This window comes from Xylocopa sonorina, unplaced genomic scaffold, assembly GCF_050948175.1.
Source record: "Xylocopa sonorina isolate GNS202 unplaced genomic scaffold, iyXylSono1_principal scaffold0014, whole genome shotgun sequence".
NCBI classification, from domain to species: domain Eukaryota; kingdom Metazoa; phylum Arthropoda; class Insecta; order Hymenoptera; family Apidae; genus Xylocopa; species Xylocopa sonorina.
Genome location: NW_027490090.1, coordinates 2,511,562 through 2,527,943, shown reverse-complemented (window position 1 = coordinate 2,527,943; position 16,382 = coordinate 2,511,562). Strand labels below are relative to the sequence as shown.

At 33.3% G+C, this 16,382-nt stretch overlaps 5 protein-coding genes across 13 annotated transcripts in view; 2 read left to right on the top strand and 3 right to left on the bottom strand.

Moving 5' to 3' along the window:
* Positions 1-16,382, bottom strand: part of LOC143431891 (uncharacterized) — a gene marked incomplete at its 5' end in the record, with an annotated part of 76,322 nt that overhangs the window by 8,741 nt on the left and 51,199 nt on the right. The gene's annotated exons all lie outside the window — the stretch shown is intronic.
* Positions 102-2,611, bottom strand: LOC143431672 (mitochondrial glycine transporter-like). Of its 3 annotated transcripts, none has more exons than XM_076908591.1 (7): positions 2,454-2,610; positions 1,626-1,744; positions 1,442-1,526; positions 1,190-1,369; positions 855-1,026; positions 508-767; positions 102-419 (listed from the first exon to the last, which is right to left on the bottom strand). In XM_076908591.1, the coding sequence occupies exons 1-7, from the start codon at positions 2,505-2,507 to the stop codon at positions 393-395; spliced, it is 897 nt and encodes a 298-aa protein (XP_076764706.1). In that variant the 5' UTR covers positions 2,508-2,610; the 3' UTR covers positions 102-392. The 3 variants fall into 3 exon arrangements, with proteins under 3 accessions (XP_076764706.1, XP_076764707.1, XP_076764705.1); XM_076908592.1 differs by lacking the exon at positions 2,454-2,610 and adding an exon at positions 2,275-2,426; XM_076908590.1 differs by lacking the exon at positions 102-419 and having other exon boundaries at positions 469-767; positions 2,454-2,611.
* On the top strand, positions 3,502-5,278 carry LOC143431847 (small ribosomal subunit protein uS4). Of its 3 annotated transcripts, XR_013102740.1 has the most exons (5): positions 3,502-3,564; positions 3,879-4,117; positions 4,305-4,491; positions 4,712-4,931; positions 5,046-5,213. XR_013102740.1 is itself a non-coding variant. In XM_076908813.1 (4 exons), the coding sequence occupies exons 2-4, from the start codon at positions 3,895-3,897 to the stop codon at positions 5,215-5,217; spliced, it is 582 nt and encodes a 193-aa protein (XP_076764928.1). In that variant the 5' UTR covers positions 3,502-3,564; positions 3,879-3,894; the 3' UTR covers positions 5,218-5,278. The 3 variants fall into 3 exon arrangements, 2 of the variants coding, with proteins under 2 accessions (XP_076764928.1, XP_076764929.1); XM_076908813.1 differs by lacking the exon at positions 4,712-4,931 and having other exon boundaries at positions 5,046-5,278; XM_076908814.1 differs by lacking the exon at positions 5,046-5,213 and having other exon boundaries at positions 4,729-4,900.
* The window catches only part of LOC143431888 (zinc transporter foi-like), a 93,967-nt gene continuing 83,475 nt past the window's right edge, over positions 5,891-16,382 (top strand). The window contains exons 1-12 of one of the 4 annotated variants that reach the window (XM_076908864.1): positions 5,891-6,197; positions 7,133-7,866; positions 8,547-8,611; positions 8,699-8,939; positions 9,006-9,175; positions 9,261-9,461; positions 9,579-9,708; positions 9,831-10,097; positions 10,205-10,381; positions 10,475-10,662; positions 10,735-10,913; positions 11,023-11,193. In XM_076908864.1, coding sequence (XP_076764979.1) covers positions 7,143-7,866; positions 8,547-8,611; positions 8,699-8,939; positions 9,006-9,175; positions 9,261-9,461; positions 9,579-9,708; positions 9,831-10,097; positions 10,205-10,381; positions 10,475-10,662; positions 10,735-10,881 — 2,310 coding nt within the window. In that variant the 5' untranslated portion in view covers positions 5,891-6,197; positions 7,133-7,142 and the 3' untranslated portion in view covers positions 10,882-10,913; positions 11,023-11,193. Of the gene's footprint in view, positions 6,198-6,573; positions 6,679-6,774; positions 6,897-7,132; positions 7,867-8,546; positions 8,612-8,698; positions 8,940-9,005; positions 9,176-9,260; positions 9,462-9,578; positions 9,709-9,830; positions 10,098-10,204; positions 10,382-10,474; positions 10,663-10,734; positions 10,914-11,022; positions 11,194-16,382 lie in introns of those variants that run through there. The other 3 variants (XM_076908867.1, XM_076908866.1, XM_076908865.1) reach the window with 3 other exon arrangements.
* On the bottom strand, positions 12,360-15,591 carry LOC143431860 (KAT8 regulatory NSL complex subunit 2-like). 2 transcript variants are annotated; one of them, XM_076908839.1, is made up of 8 exons: positions 15,173-15,591; positions 14,458-14,709; positions 14,191-14,372; positions 13,948-14,116; positions 13,429-13,744; positions 13,225-13,347; positions 13,005-13,145; positions 12,360-12,909 (listed from the first exon to the last, which is right to left on the bottom strand). In XM_076908839.1, the coding sequence occupies exons 2-8, from the start codon at positions 14,700-14,702 to the stop codon at positions 12,661-12,663; spliced, it is 1,425 nt and encodes a 474-aa protein (XP_076764954.1). In that variant the 5' UTR covers positions 14,703-14,709; positions 15,173-15,591; the 3' UTR covers positions 12,360-12,660. The 2 variants fall into 2 exon arrangements, with proteins under 2 accessions (XP_076764954.1, XP_076764955.1); XM_076908840.1 differs by having other exon boundaries at positions 13,429-13,729; positions 15,173-15,587.

Below are 16,382 nucleotides of genomic sequence, written 5' to 3'. Positions count from 1 at the left end.
ATAATAAAACAGTACTGCAATGAGAGTATCGGGTTATTTTAAAAAGCATGCAAAACATTGAAATAGCTGGAATTATAAACAAAATAACGAATACTGTACAATCTTTTTAACAAATTATAAAATTTACTAAATAAGTATATACACTAAATAATACATTATTGAGCGAGATAGGATATTCTATCCAAATACTGTACATAGTACTAAAATATTTCCTATAATATAATTGTCTGCAACAATCAAATTATATCTTTGTACAAACTAAAATACTGTACATCAAATGTAAATATCTGTATTGCCTGAATGGTCTTGATTCCACTGTGCGTATATTATTTCATTTTTTTTTAATCTTATGTCGCCAAACACCAAAAATTTATCACTAAACAGAAACAATGCTATTTAAGCCCTATACTTTTTGTAACCTGGAAAATAACACATTGCTTAATTCGTGTGATTTCTTCTAAAATTGTCTTAATAATAAAAAGTTAAATGATTAAGAAATTTTGCTACCTCTTCGTATATGGTCCAAGCCATCGCAGTCATTAATGTTCTCCTCAACATTCGCGGGACAATGCCTTTAAAATATCCTAATACACCATATTTGTTATAAACTGTAAAAACTGCGTTATATACACTCTTAAATTCATTAGGATATAATTGCATTTTCGTCTTAATTACATCGGCAGGTTGCGTTACGATAGAAGCAAATATTCCTGCTAGCACTCCACAACTAAAATGAATTGGAGCGGATGGTTTGACGTAGGGCAAGTCTAGAGATAATACGCATTAGAAAGATAAAATTATATCACGGAGACACAGGGGAAACAATTTGTTTTCTTATTTTCGTGGAGATTTACCTGCTTCGATAACGATGTTTTTTAGCTGAGTGTAAAATGTAAGGTAAAGACCACTATATGGAGCATCTCTTAATAATGTTGGTACTAATCCGCTCGAAAGACCTCTTACTCCCTCCTGTTTGTATATTAATTTCAGTGCTTCTCTTACACTGTTATATTTATAAACTTCACTCTGTTGAAACAAAACCAACATTAAATTTCATAATTTTAGAGAACCTGTGTGCGTGTATGTGTGTGTACCAAGTGAAATATTTTTTTTATAATAAATTTTATAACTTTTAATAATACACGATACGGTAATTTATAATATATATATTAGGTACATACATACATACCTCAAAACGCGTCTTTACTACCGTTATTGGAATTAATAAAGCACCAGACATAGATCTTGCTGTAATCCCTAACAACAAAGCTTCTTTAGGTGTGAGTGGATCATTAAGATGCAATGTATGTTTTAACCAGTGTAATGATGAAAAATACAGCCCAACGCCAGGTACAACTCTAGTAATGGACTGAAACAAATTATCGTTTAGCATCTCCAAGGTGCTTAAGGTGCTAAAACTCAATAATTGTAAAATTCTTACCGGAGTCATACCCCTCCAAAGTCCAAGCACATTTTCGTTTTTAATTATATGAACTACTATCCCAAAGATATCACTCTTTGAAGCACTAAAAGAAAAATAAATTGTAAAACAGAGTAAACGAGGGAGGAATTCTATATAAAAAATTTATGAATATATAGTGCTTGCAAAGATATTATATACTTACCCAATATGTAGATTTACTTTACTTTGAAGTCTGGTTTTAACCAGATCCAAAGGTTGAAATAAAATAGTTGAAAACGTGCCAGATAATGATCCCGCGAGAAAAGACTTCAAAATAGGATACTAAAACAAATAGTTTTAAATAAATTATATACTCCCAACTAAACATTTAAAATATTATAATGTATCAATTATTATATATTTACAATTTAAAATATATAAATGATAATAGTAATTCTAGGCATATTTTTCATATTTAATCATGTAATTGTTTAATTTTTCTATTATAATCGTAGAATAGATAATATTTGATTTTCTTTTTCAGCTTATACTTGTAAATTTGGGACGTCGAACTAGAAAACTTATAAAGAAAATGAACACATGAGATATTGAGTGGTAGACACTGTTCCGTATAACTCGTCTCCCGTGCAGTGCACCTCTTTTTCTAAGTAGAGGTATTTTTTTATTCAAACGTATTAATATTACTTTTCCTTTCTATAATTTAATAGGTAATTTTTCTTTTATTCCAGTATTTTTATATTTTCTAAATAATTTTAGCAACTTTAGTTAAAAGTAACAAAGAATAATATTAATTGAAAGATTATGCAAAAATATATATACATAATTCAAAATAATAAGGCTGGGGTACTTACAGGTCCCAAAACCTCCATAACATAAATTTGATTGAAAGCTTGAAAAATGAATAAATTAAAAATTGCAGAAACTTAAAGTATTTCTCAATATAGCGCGATACCGAGCAGAAATGTTTTCTTAATGCTTCCTTTAGTGTTACAGAGATACTAATTATGCTGAAAGCGTGACTCCTACTTACATCTTCCTTTATCTCTGTTTGATTATGTTCTGGGTCAATAGAATAACCTTGCATATCAGCGTATGCTCCAGTAAAGAAAAAAAATAAAAATATCAATCTGAAACGTGAATTAAACGTGACTTAATATTAAACGTGACTTCTTCCATGCATGCTTAATCTAAAGAGATAGAGAAACGTTAAAATATATTCCATGCCTATACATACATTTTTTCGTTGATATTATAACATGTATACTTAAAATTTTGTTTGATTCTTTAAAAAATGCATTTCTCTATTACGTAAGAAACTTTTTTATGTAATTATTTATGCATATAAATAGAATACTTTATCTTCATCATAGTGTTAGATGATCATAATATCAAGTGTGATGTATTTATAGTTTATTGAAGAATTTGTAGCTATAAAAGTCTCAAAGTTAACTGTTAAGATAATAAGTGATTAGGTTAGAATTATTACATATACATATATGTAATATATATATGTATAACTTGCTATGTAACAAGAATTATTATATTATAATCATTATATGTAACAGACGCGCGTATACGTACTTTGTGTTTAATGCATGCAGATTAACAAATAGATCAGAGGTAATAATAAGAGCTAAAATTTTATCACGAAATTGATAAAATACATTCTTATCTGCCAATTCATTGTGTTTCGAAATTGATACATAGAGGGCAAAAAATGATAAAATTCGCAAACTACAACATAATGAGATTATTATGTTGTTGCGTTCATATGTTACATATTTTACATATGTATGCAATCGATGACGTGTTGTTTATTCCAATTCTGTATTTCACAACTAAAGATGAAGAGAATTTCATCATTATTGTTTTGTCGTGCATTTCTGTTTCAATTTGCAAGAAACGTCTTTCAACTTATTGTTATAATAAATTACAAAACGGGTTATGAGTTACGTATATGTGTATTATACTATACTACATTCTATTTTCTGTATTTTGAAAAGCCCACCACTCGTATAATACGCCGCATTTCCTGTTTGAGCGCTGTATCCGTTTTAGAATTGTAACTTGGCACGCAAACTCGGCCATTTGTCCCTCTTTCACGGTGCGGTGAGGCCGTTATTCTTACACGATCGAGTAAGGTATGATATTTAACGTAAAATTTGTTTAACGTTACATTTTAAATCACACAATCTCAAATTCTAGAATGCAAATAAATACGTGACATAAAATTGTATTACATGAAACTGAATTTCTTTTCGCATTTATTGCATTTACCAATGCTCTTCGAACACGTGGTAACGGATGCTACATAGAATCATAATCTTGCATAAAAATGTTCGACGTTACGATATTATTATAAATTAATCTGTTTAAAACTGCGTATATTATATATATTTAATAGACGAGCTAAGATTTTGTTAATTAAATATATATTTGTTGTTCATAAATGTAGATAACGACATTACAAGATGGTGAACGGGAGGATACCGTCAGTTTTCTCGAAAACTTATGTTACTCCGAGAAGGCCTTACGAAAAGGCACGTTTAGATCAAGAATTACGAATTATTGGTGAATATGGTCTTCGTAACAAACGCGAAGTATGGAGAGTTAAGTATACTCTAGCAAACATCCGGAAAGCGGCTCGTGAGTTGCTTACTTTGGAAGAAAAGGACCCTAAACGTTTGTTTGAAGGTATTAAACTAATTTTAATGAGGATACTATCTTTGTTCGATAGCGATAGATTTATAGATATGATGATTTAAGTGATACCTCTTGTCTGATAACTTTGAAGACACATTATTTGCTCTGAACAAACTATACGATTAGTATTTTTCAACGTTACGTAAGCTTATACTTATCGAGCATTTCTATTTATCAGGAAATGCTCTATTGCGTCGATTGGTAAGAATAGGAGTGCTAGACGAAAGCCGTATGAAGCTCGATTACGTTCTTGGTTTGAAGATAGAAGATTTCTTGGAAAGACGACTTCAAACTCAAGTATTTAAATTGGGACTTGCCAAGTCTATCCATCATGCTCGTGTGCTTATTCGTCAACGTCACATTAGGTAAATTTCGTGAGATACGTAACCTGTGTATGCCTTGAAAACTGGGCAAGAAAGATCTGATTACACACAACAGATTGTTTCTAATCTTTAAGGCTATAGTAACTCCTGGTTAATCACCGGATAAGGTTTTATGTTTGTCTGGCTTCATACCTGGAGACATTTTTTAGTTTTTCCAATTACTCTTATTACCTCTTAGTTCTATAAAATATGAAAGTAATAGTCTTTTGGCTACTGCAGGTATTCAAACAGTTTTCCCGATTGATTGTCGCTTCCGAATGATAGAAAAATGTGACTTTAAATGTTTGGCTGGGCAGCTATGATGTTTAAGACGCACAGCACTCCGTATTACTGTTTTCTTTCAGGCAGGCCACTTAAGCGCCAAAAGACTGGCGCTTAACGTCTGTCGTAATAATGAGCATACGTTCATTCTTAAAATATCGGTATATTCTTAATATATACAGTAGCCTCTTAAAGTAACTATGTTGAGGTGTTAGCAATATATATAATACCAGGGAGAAAAGGTCTGCGAATTTGAAGGAATCGTTCTTTTCCAGAGTGCGCAAACAGGTCGTGAATATTCCATCTTTTATCGTACGATTGGATTCACAAAAGCACATTGATTTCTCACTGAAATCTCCATTTGGTGGTGGTAGACCAGGACGCGTCAAGAGGAAGAATCTGCGTAAGGGAAGCGGAGGAGCAGCTCCAGAGGAAGAAGAAGATTAAACATTTTTTTTTATAATACTTTTATGTAATAAAAGTATACCTTACTACACGTGTTTTAAAAGCTTTTAGATTTTTATTCCATCGTTACCTATTAGTTAATATATTTCCAACATAGTATTATTTAAGGAGAAATAAATTTATTATTCATTTTACTGTTATAAACTACTGCATTTGATGCATCATTTAATTCGTAGTAATTATTTGTATTTCATATCTGTTTGGTATTCATACCACTAGCTAAACGAGTACTAATCATACTGGTAATATATTAAATTCATTTGTAAAATTGATACAGTCATTTACAATTCTAATTGTTGAGTTCTTGTGAAATTGCAACTTTATTTATTGTATGATACAGATATAGCAGAACCTGTACTCGATCTGGAGCTATGTTGACAAAGTGTGTATAGATATTTGGGAAATGTGCTTAAAGATATATTTATTTACAAGTAAGCTGACTGGGATGCTTGGGAAGAAAAGGAAATTACAGGACACCGTGCACTGTAATAGACGAATTAGAAGAACAGAAATAAGAGTAGCATAGTTGTGTGGATATTGACTGAGAATCAAATTTGGAAGAGTTGTAAATTATTGAAAAGGAGCAAGAGGTATCCGAAATGTTTTAATGCAGTATAACATGGTAACAGTGTCGACAATACGACGTGTTGAAATTTGAGATCCAGCGAGTTGCGACAGTGCTGCCTCCAGGCATTATTGCGTAATATTAGGAGATTCCTTAAAGCTTGTCCGTCCTGTAGGAGAACAGTCGGCTATGTTCAGAGCATACTTGTTGCACGCGGTGGTGTTGGTGTTCGGCGGTCGGCTGTGGAGGGAAGAAAGGGGACAGCAAAAGAGTATCGAAGAGTTTCTCTTACGTTAACGTGGGACTTCGCGAGCTTTCCGCAAGCTGGTGAGCGCGTCTCGATCAATTAGCATATGCCACTTCCTAGCGGGAATTTTGTTTCACCGATCGAATAAAGGTAATTATATGACAGCGTCTTATCGTAGTTTAATTAACCAGGCGATCGTTGGATGTCGTACGGTGACGAGAAACAACCGGGTCCCGAGCCAAAACCTGACACGTCTTTTTTTTTATATTAAAGCGGGAGGCCGCCTTTCTAACCTAAATTCTAAATTCTGTCGGGGATCCGTAACGGCGGGGCAGGGTAAGGAGGGCGACAACCACGGATCTCCTTCTCTTTTTGACAGCTAAAAATACGGTTTTTGACTAAGCGGCCGCAACATCGAACACCTTGACTATTTCGGACACGATACACTCTACGCGCATCCTAAATCATTTGTCTAGCTTATTCTCATAAAATACGCGCTCTTTAGCTTCTCGCTGTATCGTGCGGGCTGCTATTATGATTGTATCGGCTGTCCAAAACTTCCATATCAAGCGAAAGCCATCCATATAATTGTTGTTATGCATTCGCGACTCTTTTGCCTTGCACTTAAATGGTAACAGCCAATTTACCATGAATATTAATATATACTTTAAATGAGAAACGATACGCTGTAAACCTTTTTTTATCTTTTGTCTATCACCGTTGATAGGATAGGTTGACAAGACGCATAAATATTTTTAAATGTATTCTTTAACTCTGCTGCTGTTACAAATTTAAATGTGTGATAAAAATTAATGACATGTATCTGAAATCTAAATACAAGGTTCGCAAGTAGGTGTTTAACAAGAATTAAAGGTAAAATGTTTGATTTCATTTTATATGATCGATTGCAATAATTATACAAATTAGAATGTAACTTAACGACCAAGTATAATCGTATTTATTATCATTATGAATGTTGCATAGATGATAACTACTTCCTACACGATGCAATATTGCCTTACTAGTCCTTTGATGTAATTATTTTTTAATTTGTTTGAACTAAAATTTATTATTTCATTTCACAGGATTTAAAATATGTCGCATCATTTTGTCACAGTTTGCGTGGTTTGTGTTTTATGCGCCGCACATACTCCGTGTTCAGCTCATGCTGACTTCTCGACAACTGGACAAACAGATCCTAATTCTATTAATTCAGAAAAGCTGCCAGATTCTAATGAACAATTACAGCCAACTTTGTTACTAATGAAGTCCAAAGAAACACAGGAGAAGGATGTGAGAAAATTACATTTAAATAATCTAAGCACTCGTAACAATGGTGCTGTTAAACTTTCTAAAGCGTTAGATAATAATAATGGATACAGAATTCCTACTTTGTTGGTGCCAGTTGCCATAAATGAAACCTACACTAAAAAGGCAAGCTCAAAAAATGTAAAGGCTCACGAAAACATCCAAGAGAACCTTGTACCGATAACAAAGGAAGATTCCATAACTTTGAGAGATATAGAAATACTAGAAAGATTAGGTCAAATCGAGATTATGCAGAATAATATATTGAACACAGCAAGATTAGAAAGAGATCAATATCCTCTTAATAGAATCAGATCGAAAAGAAATGTAGATGTTATAGATGACAAGTATTTCATGAGAAAAATTTTCGAAGCTTACGGGGATGGTACGAGCATAACAATGGAAGGTTTTGAGAAGTTGTTAAAAAAATTAGGATTATTAAGATTAATAACAGATATATCAAGATTAGAAAATCATAATATTATTACTAGTCAGCATGAAAATCCATTGGGTAAGTTTTTTAATTTATTGATTTTAATTATTGCTCGAAACTTCTTTTTTTAAATAAATTTATTTATTTGAATTAACTTATGGAAGGATTTATATTTAAGAGATAATACGTCTATCAAGGCTGTCCTAAGTATTATCTTGCGTAGTTAAATGCTCATACACGAATTTTAATTACCAATTATGACCTATCAATCATAATAAAGGTGAAGCTACATCTGCTCTGTACACATATAAGCTGATAATATTTTGATTTGGATCAATATGAGAATTCTCTTAATAACTCGACAGATCAAATTCCTTTCCAATTATTGACTTCATTAAGCAGCGACAGTAAGGCATAAAAGAAGTGGTAAGGGGTATAGCTGAAATTTGCTAGAAATATATAACATCAGCAGGCATCTATTTTTATCAATGAGTAAACAAAATTTGATGCTACCTTTGTTCATTTATATGAGATAACAGCGGTTATATGATGATATCTTATGTAATATTATACTTTGCGTGGATAACCAACATCCTTTTATCAGTAACGGTATTTGTTACACAGTTGAAACAACTATATCCGAATGATGAAATTATATATCAAGATGTAATGCACTCTCAACAATACTGTTTTTTTAATATATGCATACTTCTCTCTTTAATGTAGTACACGTATTGACGTACTAATTTTTGTTGCAGATAAGTCGAAAAGCCTGCAAAATAATGGCCTACCGGAATATGAAAATGGAATTAAAAAAGAACGGGTAAGATAGATTGTGCAGTACATAAATTTGTTAATAGTATATTTAAGTCTCATACTCGTATAATAAATAACTGAGACTTGATTTCAGTGCTTAAATAGTAAAGAATTATTAAATACTGTTGCAAGAGATATGCCATACAATTTGATTACTAATAGTAATTCGACATTACCAAGTTGGCTTTTCGAACGGGTGTGTCCAGCTCTTGTTTATCAACTAGCAGGTGAATCAAGCTCAGAGAGAAATGGATGTATTCGTGTTCCAGAGAATTATAAGCCAATAACGGTTAATAAGTATCTTAGAGAAGATACTACTCGTAATATGATTCAAGGTATACGATCGTAATGTGACGCGAATGCAAATTGTACAGTTTCACATATGTACTTTCTTCATTTAGTGTGGGCCTATTCAACGATCAGTATTTTAATAATCAGCCTCTGTGGTTTACTTGGTGTAGCTGTTATACCTTTTATGGGTAAAGTTTATTATCATCAGTTATTACAGTTTTTAGTAGCTCTTGCTGTAGGGACATTGTGCGGCGATGCTCTTATTCATCTGTTACCACACGTAAGATGTTACACTACAAGCGTAATTCTTTAACATAAAACATTAAATTATATTATTATATGAGAAAGAATTATTTTACTTTCAGGCAATGGTATCGCATGATCATGCTCATGAACGTATTCATGTCGATGTTAACGATCATGCCGAATCAGATCATAAAGAACAGCATAATATGAATATGTGGAAAGGACTAGTTGCGATGATGGGTCTCGCACTATTTTTTTTTACGGAAAAAGCTCTGACCTTAGTAGCAGAATGGAGGAAAATTCGACAACGGCGTAATAAGGTAACTCACGCTTAGAAAAAGAAATTAACAAATAAAACCATGTTTATTAGTCATGACATATTTGTGGAATATATTTATATATATTCCTAAATAACGAAAAAGTATTCATTATGTTAGCTTCCTTCGCGTGTTAGAGTAATGAGAGAAACCGATGGACCAAACAGTAATGTTGTTGGAGAAAAACTTTGTAAACACAAATATTCATCTTATCCATATTGTTATGGAGAAATTAACTCAGAAATTCAAGGTAGAATTCTTTGGTTTAATCGAAACTTTTAATTAGCCATTTAATGTCTTTTAAAATTGCACGTTTTGAGCAGTATCGAAAGTGATAATTACTGTGTCGTAAAAAGGATATTTATTGTCTAGATAATCATCATAATCGTCAGCATAATAATCATGAAAGGCCTCCTGTGATCGAAGAGGAAAAACCGTTGACGTCGAACTGCAACTCTGTTGCGAAAATCATGAACGATGTAGAAAAGAAACCAAACGAAGATTGGAGACTAGACGATTCAATTGTAAATACCAAGAAAAATGTCGATGGTGCCGATGTACCATTAAATGAATCGGAAAGTTATACCGTTATTATACGCGAGCATGAAACAAAACATCATGGTCATACCCATTCGCATGGTACTATTTAATTGTCGATACGATACGTATCATTTTATTTCTACTATATATCTATATATATATATTTCACTATAATCGATGATGCGATTTAAACATTTTTTATTTAGGTCACGTTCATTCTGCACCCGAGTCCATGTCGAGTGTTGCTTGGATGGTAGTAATGGGTGATGGTTTGCACAACTTTACAGATGGAATGGCCATAGGTGCTGCTTTTTCAGCGAATATAGCGGGTGGTTTTTCGACGGCAATAGCTGTGTTTTGTCACGAATTACCTCACGAAATAGGTATCGATTAAATAGTTCCTCGAATATCCTTGCTACTGCCGATGAAATTGTTTACAATTTGTATCTGAATATTATCTTTTTTGTTTTAAATAGGAGATTTTGCAGTTTTGTTAAAAGCCGGGATGAGCGCAAAGCAAGCAGTATTTTATAATCTGTTATCCTCTGTACTTTGTTTGTTCGGTATGATATTTGGTGTATTATTAGGGAGTACTCCTGCTGTAAGCAGCTGGATGTTTGCTGCTGCTGCAGGAATGTTTATATATATAGCATTAGTTGATATGGTACGTAATTTATATCTTTTCATTGATATAATTAATGGAAAGTATAAATGAACTAGCAAATGTTTCGCTCAGATTCCAGAGTTATCCTCGAGTCACTCTGTCGAGCGTAGCTCCCAATGGCAGTGTATTTTGCAGGCGTTAGGGCTATTATGTGGCCTTGGAATAATGTTAATTATAGCGCTCTACGAACACGATCTTAAGAATATGTTCAGTGATTAAACTTACAAAGACTGACAACTTTTTGAACGATGGTAAGCTTTTACAGTACTTTCTATAGATATATATATATATTTAAAGTCGATCTGTGAGTTAATAAAATTTGATGTGCGTATCCTGACCCGATATTTTTCGTACGTTTAGCGTAAGATTTCGTGTAACAACATAGTTTGTTGTTAAAAACTTAAGAAGATGGAGTAAATGCTAAATGTTTTACGATATTAAGAGTATTCCGTGCACAAGAACAGATGAGCTAGCCAACTCGAAGGATGTTAGATAATTCAAACACAACGACAATATTTGAAGTATACTTATTGCGTTTAATCAATTCTAATCTGTTCTCATCGTATGGTATACAGCATTTCATTAAGAATTGCTCTATATGTGGTGTACTTTCGTATATTAAACAACTCTCATACTAATCATTCTTTCATCTTTTCAACAGCTTTTGAGAATTGCTGTGTTTAATTAAATAGTTAAATTACTTTTATTTTTAAAACTTTGGTGCTTATTACTCTCGAAATAGTTTTATATTATAATAATTGCTCTGCATTTGCACAGTGTCCTGAATATTATACTACAAAGAAAGTACATATATATATATATATATATATGACAAGTTTGTGTTTCAGTAACTAAGCTACCAAATAAGATGATTACTGATAATGCCACAGCATATTCTAGTTTTATGTAATTATAGATACGCTTGTGCACAAAGTAATTTCACGATGTATGAATGCAGATAAACAGAGGCGGTAAATCACAATTTATAGTGATTGGATATATTGAAATGTTAAAGTACCCTCATACTGCCACAGCAATTATTCAATTGGTGTAACCTACAATTGTATGTACATATCTGCATGTCGTAAAATAATACACGATTAAAACTTGCAAGCTAAATATTTTTAGTTGTACTTATGAAAAAGTTGAAACGTCTTCGATTCTCTAAAATAATATACTAAGTAAAATCTTTTCAATGTTGTATGATATTATTTGAACTAGCTGCATTTAGCGCGTGGTGATTACTCTGGTGAACTGAAAGATTCCTCTTTAAAATATGTGTCCTTTTTATATTTGTAAAAGTATCGTGCACGTTTTCTTTTCACTACTTAACGAGTGTACAGTTTAAAGAATCGAACGAAAAAGAACCTCATCTACTTATCATTGTAAGTTACTTATGACATTCATTTTGTTTGTATGTTAATAATTAAATGTCTTGTTCAATAATGATGTATTTTTTTACAGAAAATGTAAAAATTGAAAAAAGCGTTCTATTCTTGTAAGCGAAAATACTTTCTTAAATTATATCTTGTATTATTAATATCGATGTATTTGCCTAAATGAGTTGTGCTTTTTGTAAAAATTAAACAGCCAAGTATAAACGTTAGTTTCCAGAAACTGGTGTTTATATATTGTTACGTGTCTTTATTGAGAATCATATAGAAGATGAATTTTTCTTTCATTTCTTTGAGGGTTACACAATGGAAAAATGAAAATTATATATTTACAAATGAAAGCGATGATTGGCGATTGTATATACACACAAACGGGTAACCTAATTACATTAGTATATTCGGTACTTTGTTACGCGGAATAATACTTTCAAGTTCACATATTTCTTTTAACGTTCAGGCACTTAATGTACAATTATTAGTATGTAATGTAGCCGAAGGAAATTTTTAAGTATCACATGGCTCTTGAATTGTGCTATTTTTATATAGCTAATTGATAACGAATATATTAGGATCTTACTATCTGAAGTCACAGAAAGATAGTTTGTCACACAGAAACGACATCGTCTCTGTCACTCATCTGCGCTGATAAACTGACTGCTGTGTCCGTGCTAGCTTCGCTATTTAAACTTTCATTAAATGCTGGCTTCATATGTGCTGCATCGCGCATCTCCCTCATTAATCCCGCTATATCATCGTCCGGGTCAATTTCTTGAATTTCACCTACCACGTCAATTTCCATAGATTGATTATCCGTTGCTAATACCTCTTGAACTTCGGGTTTTGATTCTTTAAACTAGTAATCGTAAAATAATAATGGAATTACTATTGTTGCAACACTCTGATTACCCTCTCTGCATATTGGTACAAAAAGTAAATATAAAAACTTACTTTCATGGATTCTAATTTGCATTCAGGTGGAAGATTCATGTGAAAGACGCAATTGGTATCGAAAATTACAGGTACAGGCTCGTGGCATTCGATATCTGCTCGAACCGCTCCACACGCTTTAAACAAAACTTGATGTTGATCCTGTTAATATCATAAAGACGGTTTTTATAAAATCACTGCTTATTACGATATAATTTTACCTATAATAAAATCATTTTACTTTTAGGATATGTTTGCGGCAATGTTTTGCAGCAGGAAGGGTCCTTTCCCCACATTTTACTCCACCTTCTGTGAAGATACATTTTGATATGCTTGGTATTTTTTGCGTAGGTCCTTCAGTTGCCTGTAACGAATATGCGACTTTTATGTTTCGACGTTAGCATCATATGTTACATTTCTGGTATAAAATTTATAACTCGTTTACCTGTGCTCTACGTTCTAACGATTTCCTGTACAGTATACCTTCGACACCGCTTCGCCTATGATAACGATTTAAGGCTTTCAATTTCTCGTAAATCTTTTTTTCTTTCGCAGTTTCTTTTGGTTGATCGTGTATGCTGCATAACGTTTCCTTTTCCTTTTTAAGTGCGTGTAGATACTTTCGTCTTTTCTCTCGTAATATATATTTTAATCTTCTAAATTGATCTATGTACAGTGACTGTAGCCTAATAAGTTTCTCTCTTGCAATGTAGATCACTTCCTCGGCAGTAAAAATTCCAGCATGCCTTAAAAAATTAATACTAATGATTCAATAGAAATTACTGTTTCATCGTTTGCGAAAAGCAACTACCAAAAGGCAAGTAAGTAAGAACAAAGGAAGGAGTTTGAAATAATTTCATCGTTTAAATTTGCTCAAGCCAAAGCAAGCTAGCTGACATTCTACGGAAAGGAGTGAAAGCTGAAGTAGTTTAAGCATATATTTATATGTAAAGATATTTCTTACTTTAAAGGGTCTTCTTGAGCACTGTATAAACTTTCATTATCGCTATCATCGAGATAGTTTCCCCTTAAAGTGTCGTTCACTGTTACAGGTTCAACGTCGCTATCCGAAGAACTTGCATAGTCTAAGATACTACATCCACTCGCGTTTACTTTAGGCGCATCGATTTCAGCTGAAAGAATATTTGTAATAACAGATTGATTGTCTCATAGTTTGAAATAATTAATTCAATTTATGAAGACTTACCGAAAGGATCTAACGCTCTCACTTTCCCTTCCTCGTCTTCAGCATCATCGTTACCTGAATTTGCTTTCCTAGCATAGTGACTCAAATTAAGTAACAGCATCTCGGGTGTTTGCGGTAAAGAATGTCTGGCTGTGGACTTTATGCGTGCTACTTGAGCTTTCCTGGCATGATCGGTACAATAACTGTTGAAGAAATTAATTTTTCAAATTAATTTAAGGCATATCGTAATAAATAAAGTCGAAACAATACTTTAGATCAACTACACACGAAATGTCTCTTCTATCCAACTTTGGCGCAGGATTTTGGCATTTTCTACCGTTAGTATTGTACAAGAAGCTGCACTGTTTGAAAGGCGCAGTCGGATCCTCAAGAATATGCTTGGCGCAATAACTGTATCCCTCGAGGCAAGTTTGCGTACATTCGTAAGACGAATACGAACAAGTTTGCGTCTGTTTTAGCTTCTTCGTGGCGACAGTAGTCACAGGCATTGTTGTTTTTGGGATACGGAACATAACTTGCCTAAAAAACAAGTATAAAGTACGATATAGAAGAAGAACTTGTTGACATTGTTGTTGACTTGTGTACATTTCATGGAATACGTTTAAATGGTAATTTCAAATTTAGCGCGATAATTTGTATCGGAAATCAAAATAAATTCATTAGTTTCAATGGTTCGAAATAAATAGAAAATCAAAGGATATTTTAATTGTAAAATTCAAGAGAAAACGTAGTGTATAGTATAGATGAAAATATTTGTATTTATCATGTAAAATAAAATTGTAAGACGCGTAAGGTGGATTTGTAACAAGTGGTAGCTCGCCGCCATTTTGTATGTGAGATGTTGAATGAAGTCTCTCATTGATGTATGTTCGTATTTGAAAAGAATGAGGCGGATATGTGATTGGTTTTTGTGAAAATTGGAATGAAGGGAAACAAGCGGGACTTGAGAGAGCCGCGGAGCGTAATTTATTTAGAGACTTACTGTGATTCCTTACATAAAATCCTCTGAGAAGGAAAGACAGTGCCAACCGATTCACGCTTGTCACCGTCGACGCAGCACTGTTGGATATTCGAAGGGAAAAATAGATGGTAACGGTGAAACGTAAAATATTGACGATTGTGCAGTAAGTCTGAAGTTGTGTCAGAATAAATAATAAATGGTCGAGAGAGAACACCGAGTCCTTCGATAGGACCAAGATAACGGGGGACGGTACTCTACAGGGGTAACATTGGCTGCGTGCACATACAACTAGCTCAACGTCGGTTGCGTCACTTCCGGGACTTTAAAGCTCAAAATTGTAATTGATAAACTACGTGATTCATACCTATCGTAGACTGAAAAAGTTCAGGTAGGTTATGACGTTGGTCGTAAAATATTAGCAAAGTCAGATTTACGTTACGTACGCACGCGTGTTTGCTCCGTTAACCACCGATGCAACGTGCTCCTCGGGGGAAAAACTTTGATAGTTACTTCGAATTGAACGGCAGAGACTTATGGTATCTAATTGTGTCGAGGAAATTACTGCTTCTTGTGCAACACTGTGACACGTATCGTTAAATAATTTCCAAATGAAATGGGGTAAACTTTAGGAGGGCGTATACACGATCGTTGGACACCAAATAACCTTAATACCTCATTATATAAGATATCGTACAATTGTTTATTTTATTATTGCAATCGAACCCACCGAATTCTAACGATGGAAGAGTGGTACACTCCTTTTTATAACCAACCTCGTAACTTGCCAAAATAATTGGTAAATCAAGTTCTCTAAACGTGGTGTACGATCACGTACATACAACGTCGTGCTCTGAATTACGATGCATTTATTTAAACCTGTGAAAACTATCTATCGAAATTATCAATCGTCGCTGTGATGTACTAACGAAAAGTTCACTCTATTCGTTATGATTATGATTACCATGCGGCAAAACATTTTGTAAAATATTCAACAAATAAAACGTCCATAAAAATAACTTTAACGGTATCGTAAAGTTTCGTATCAACCTGTAAACTACGACAATCTAACGTCATACGCATGATATGACGAACGGAGGTAGAACGAAGCGTTCGAGGAATTTCTAAAGTTCATTTTTTTAATCTACTCCACGATTCCAAAGCAGCACCGTGAAGTTGGACGCGCATACCAAGCGACTCGAGAAAGGAAATAGCATTTCCGGAATTTGAAATG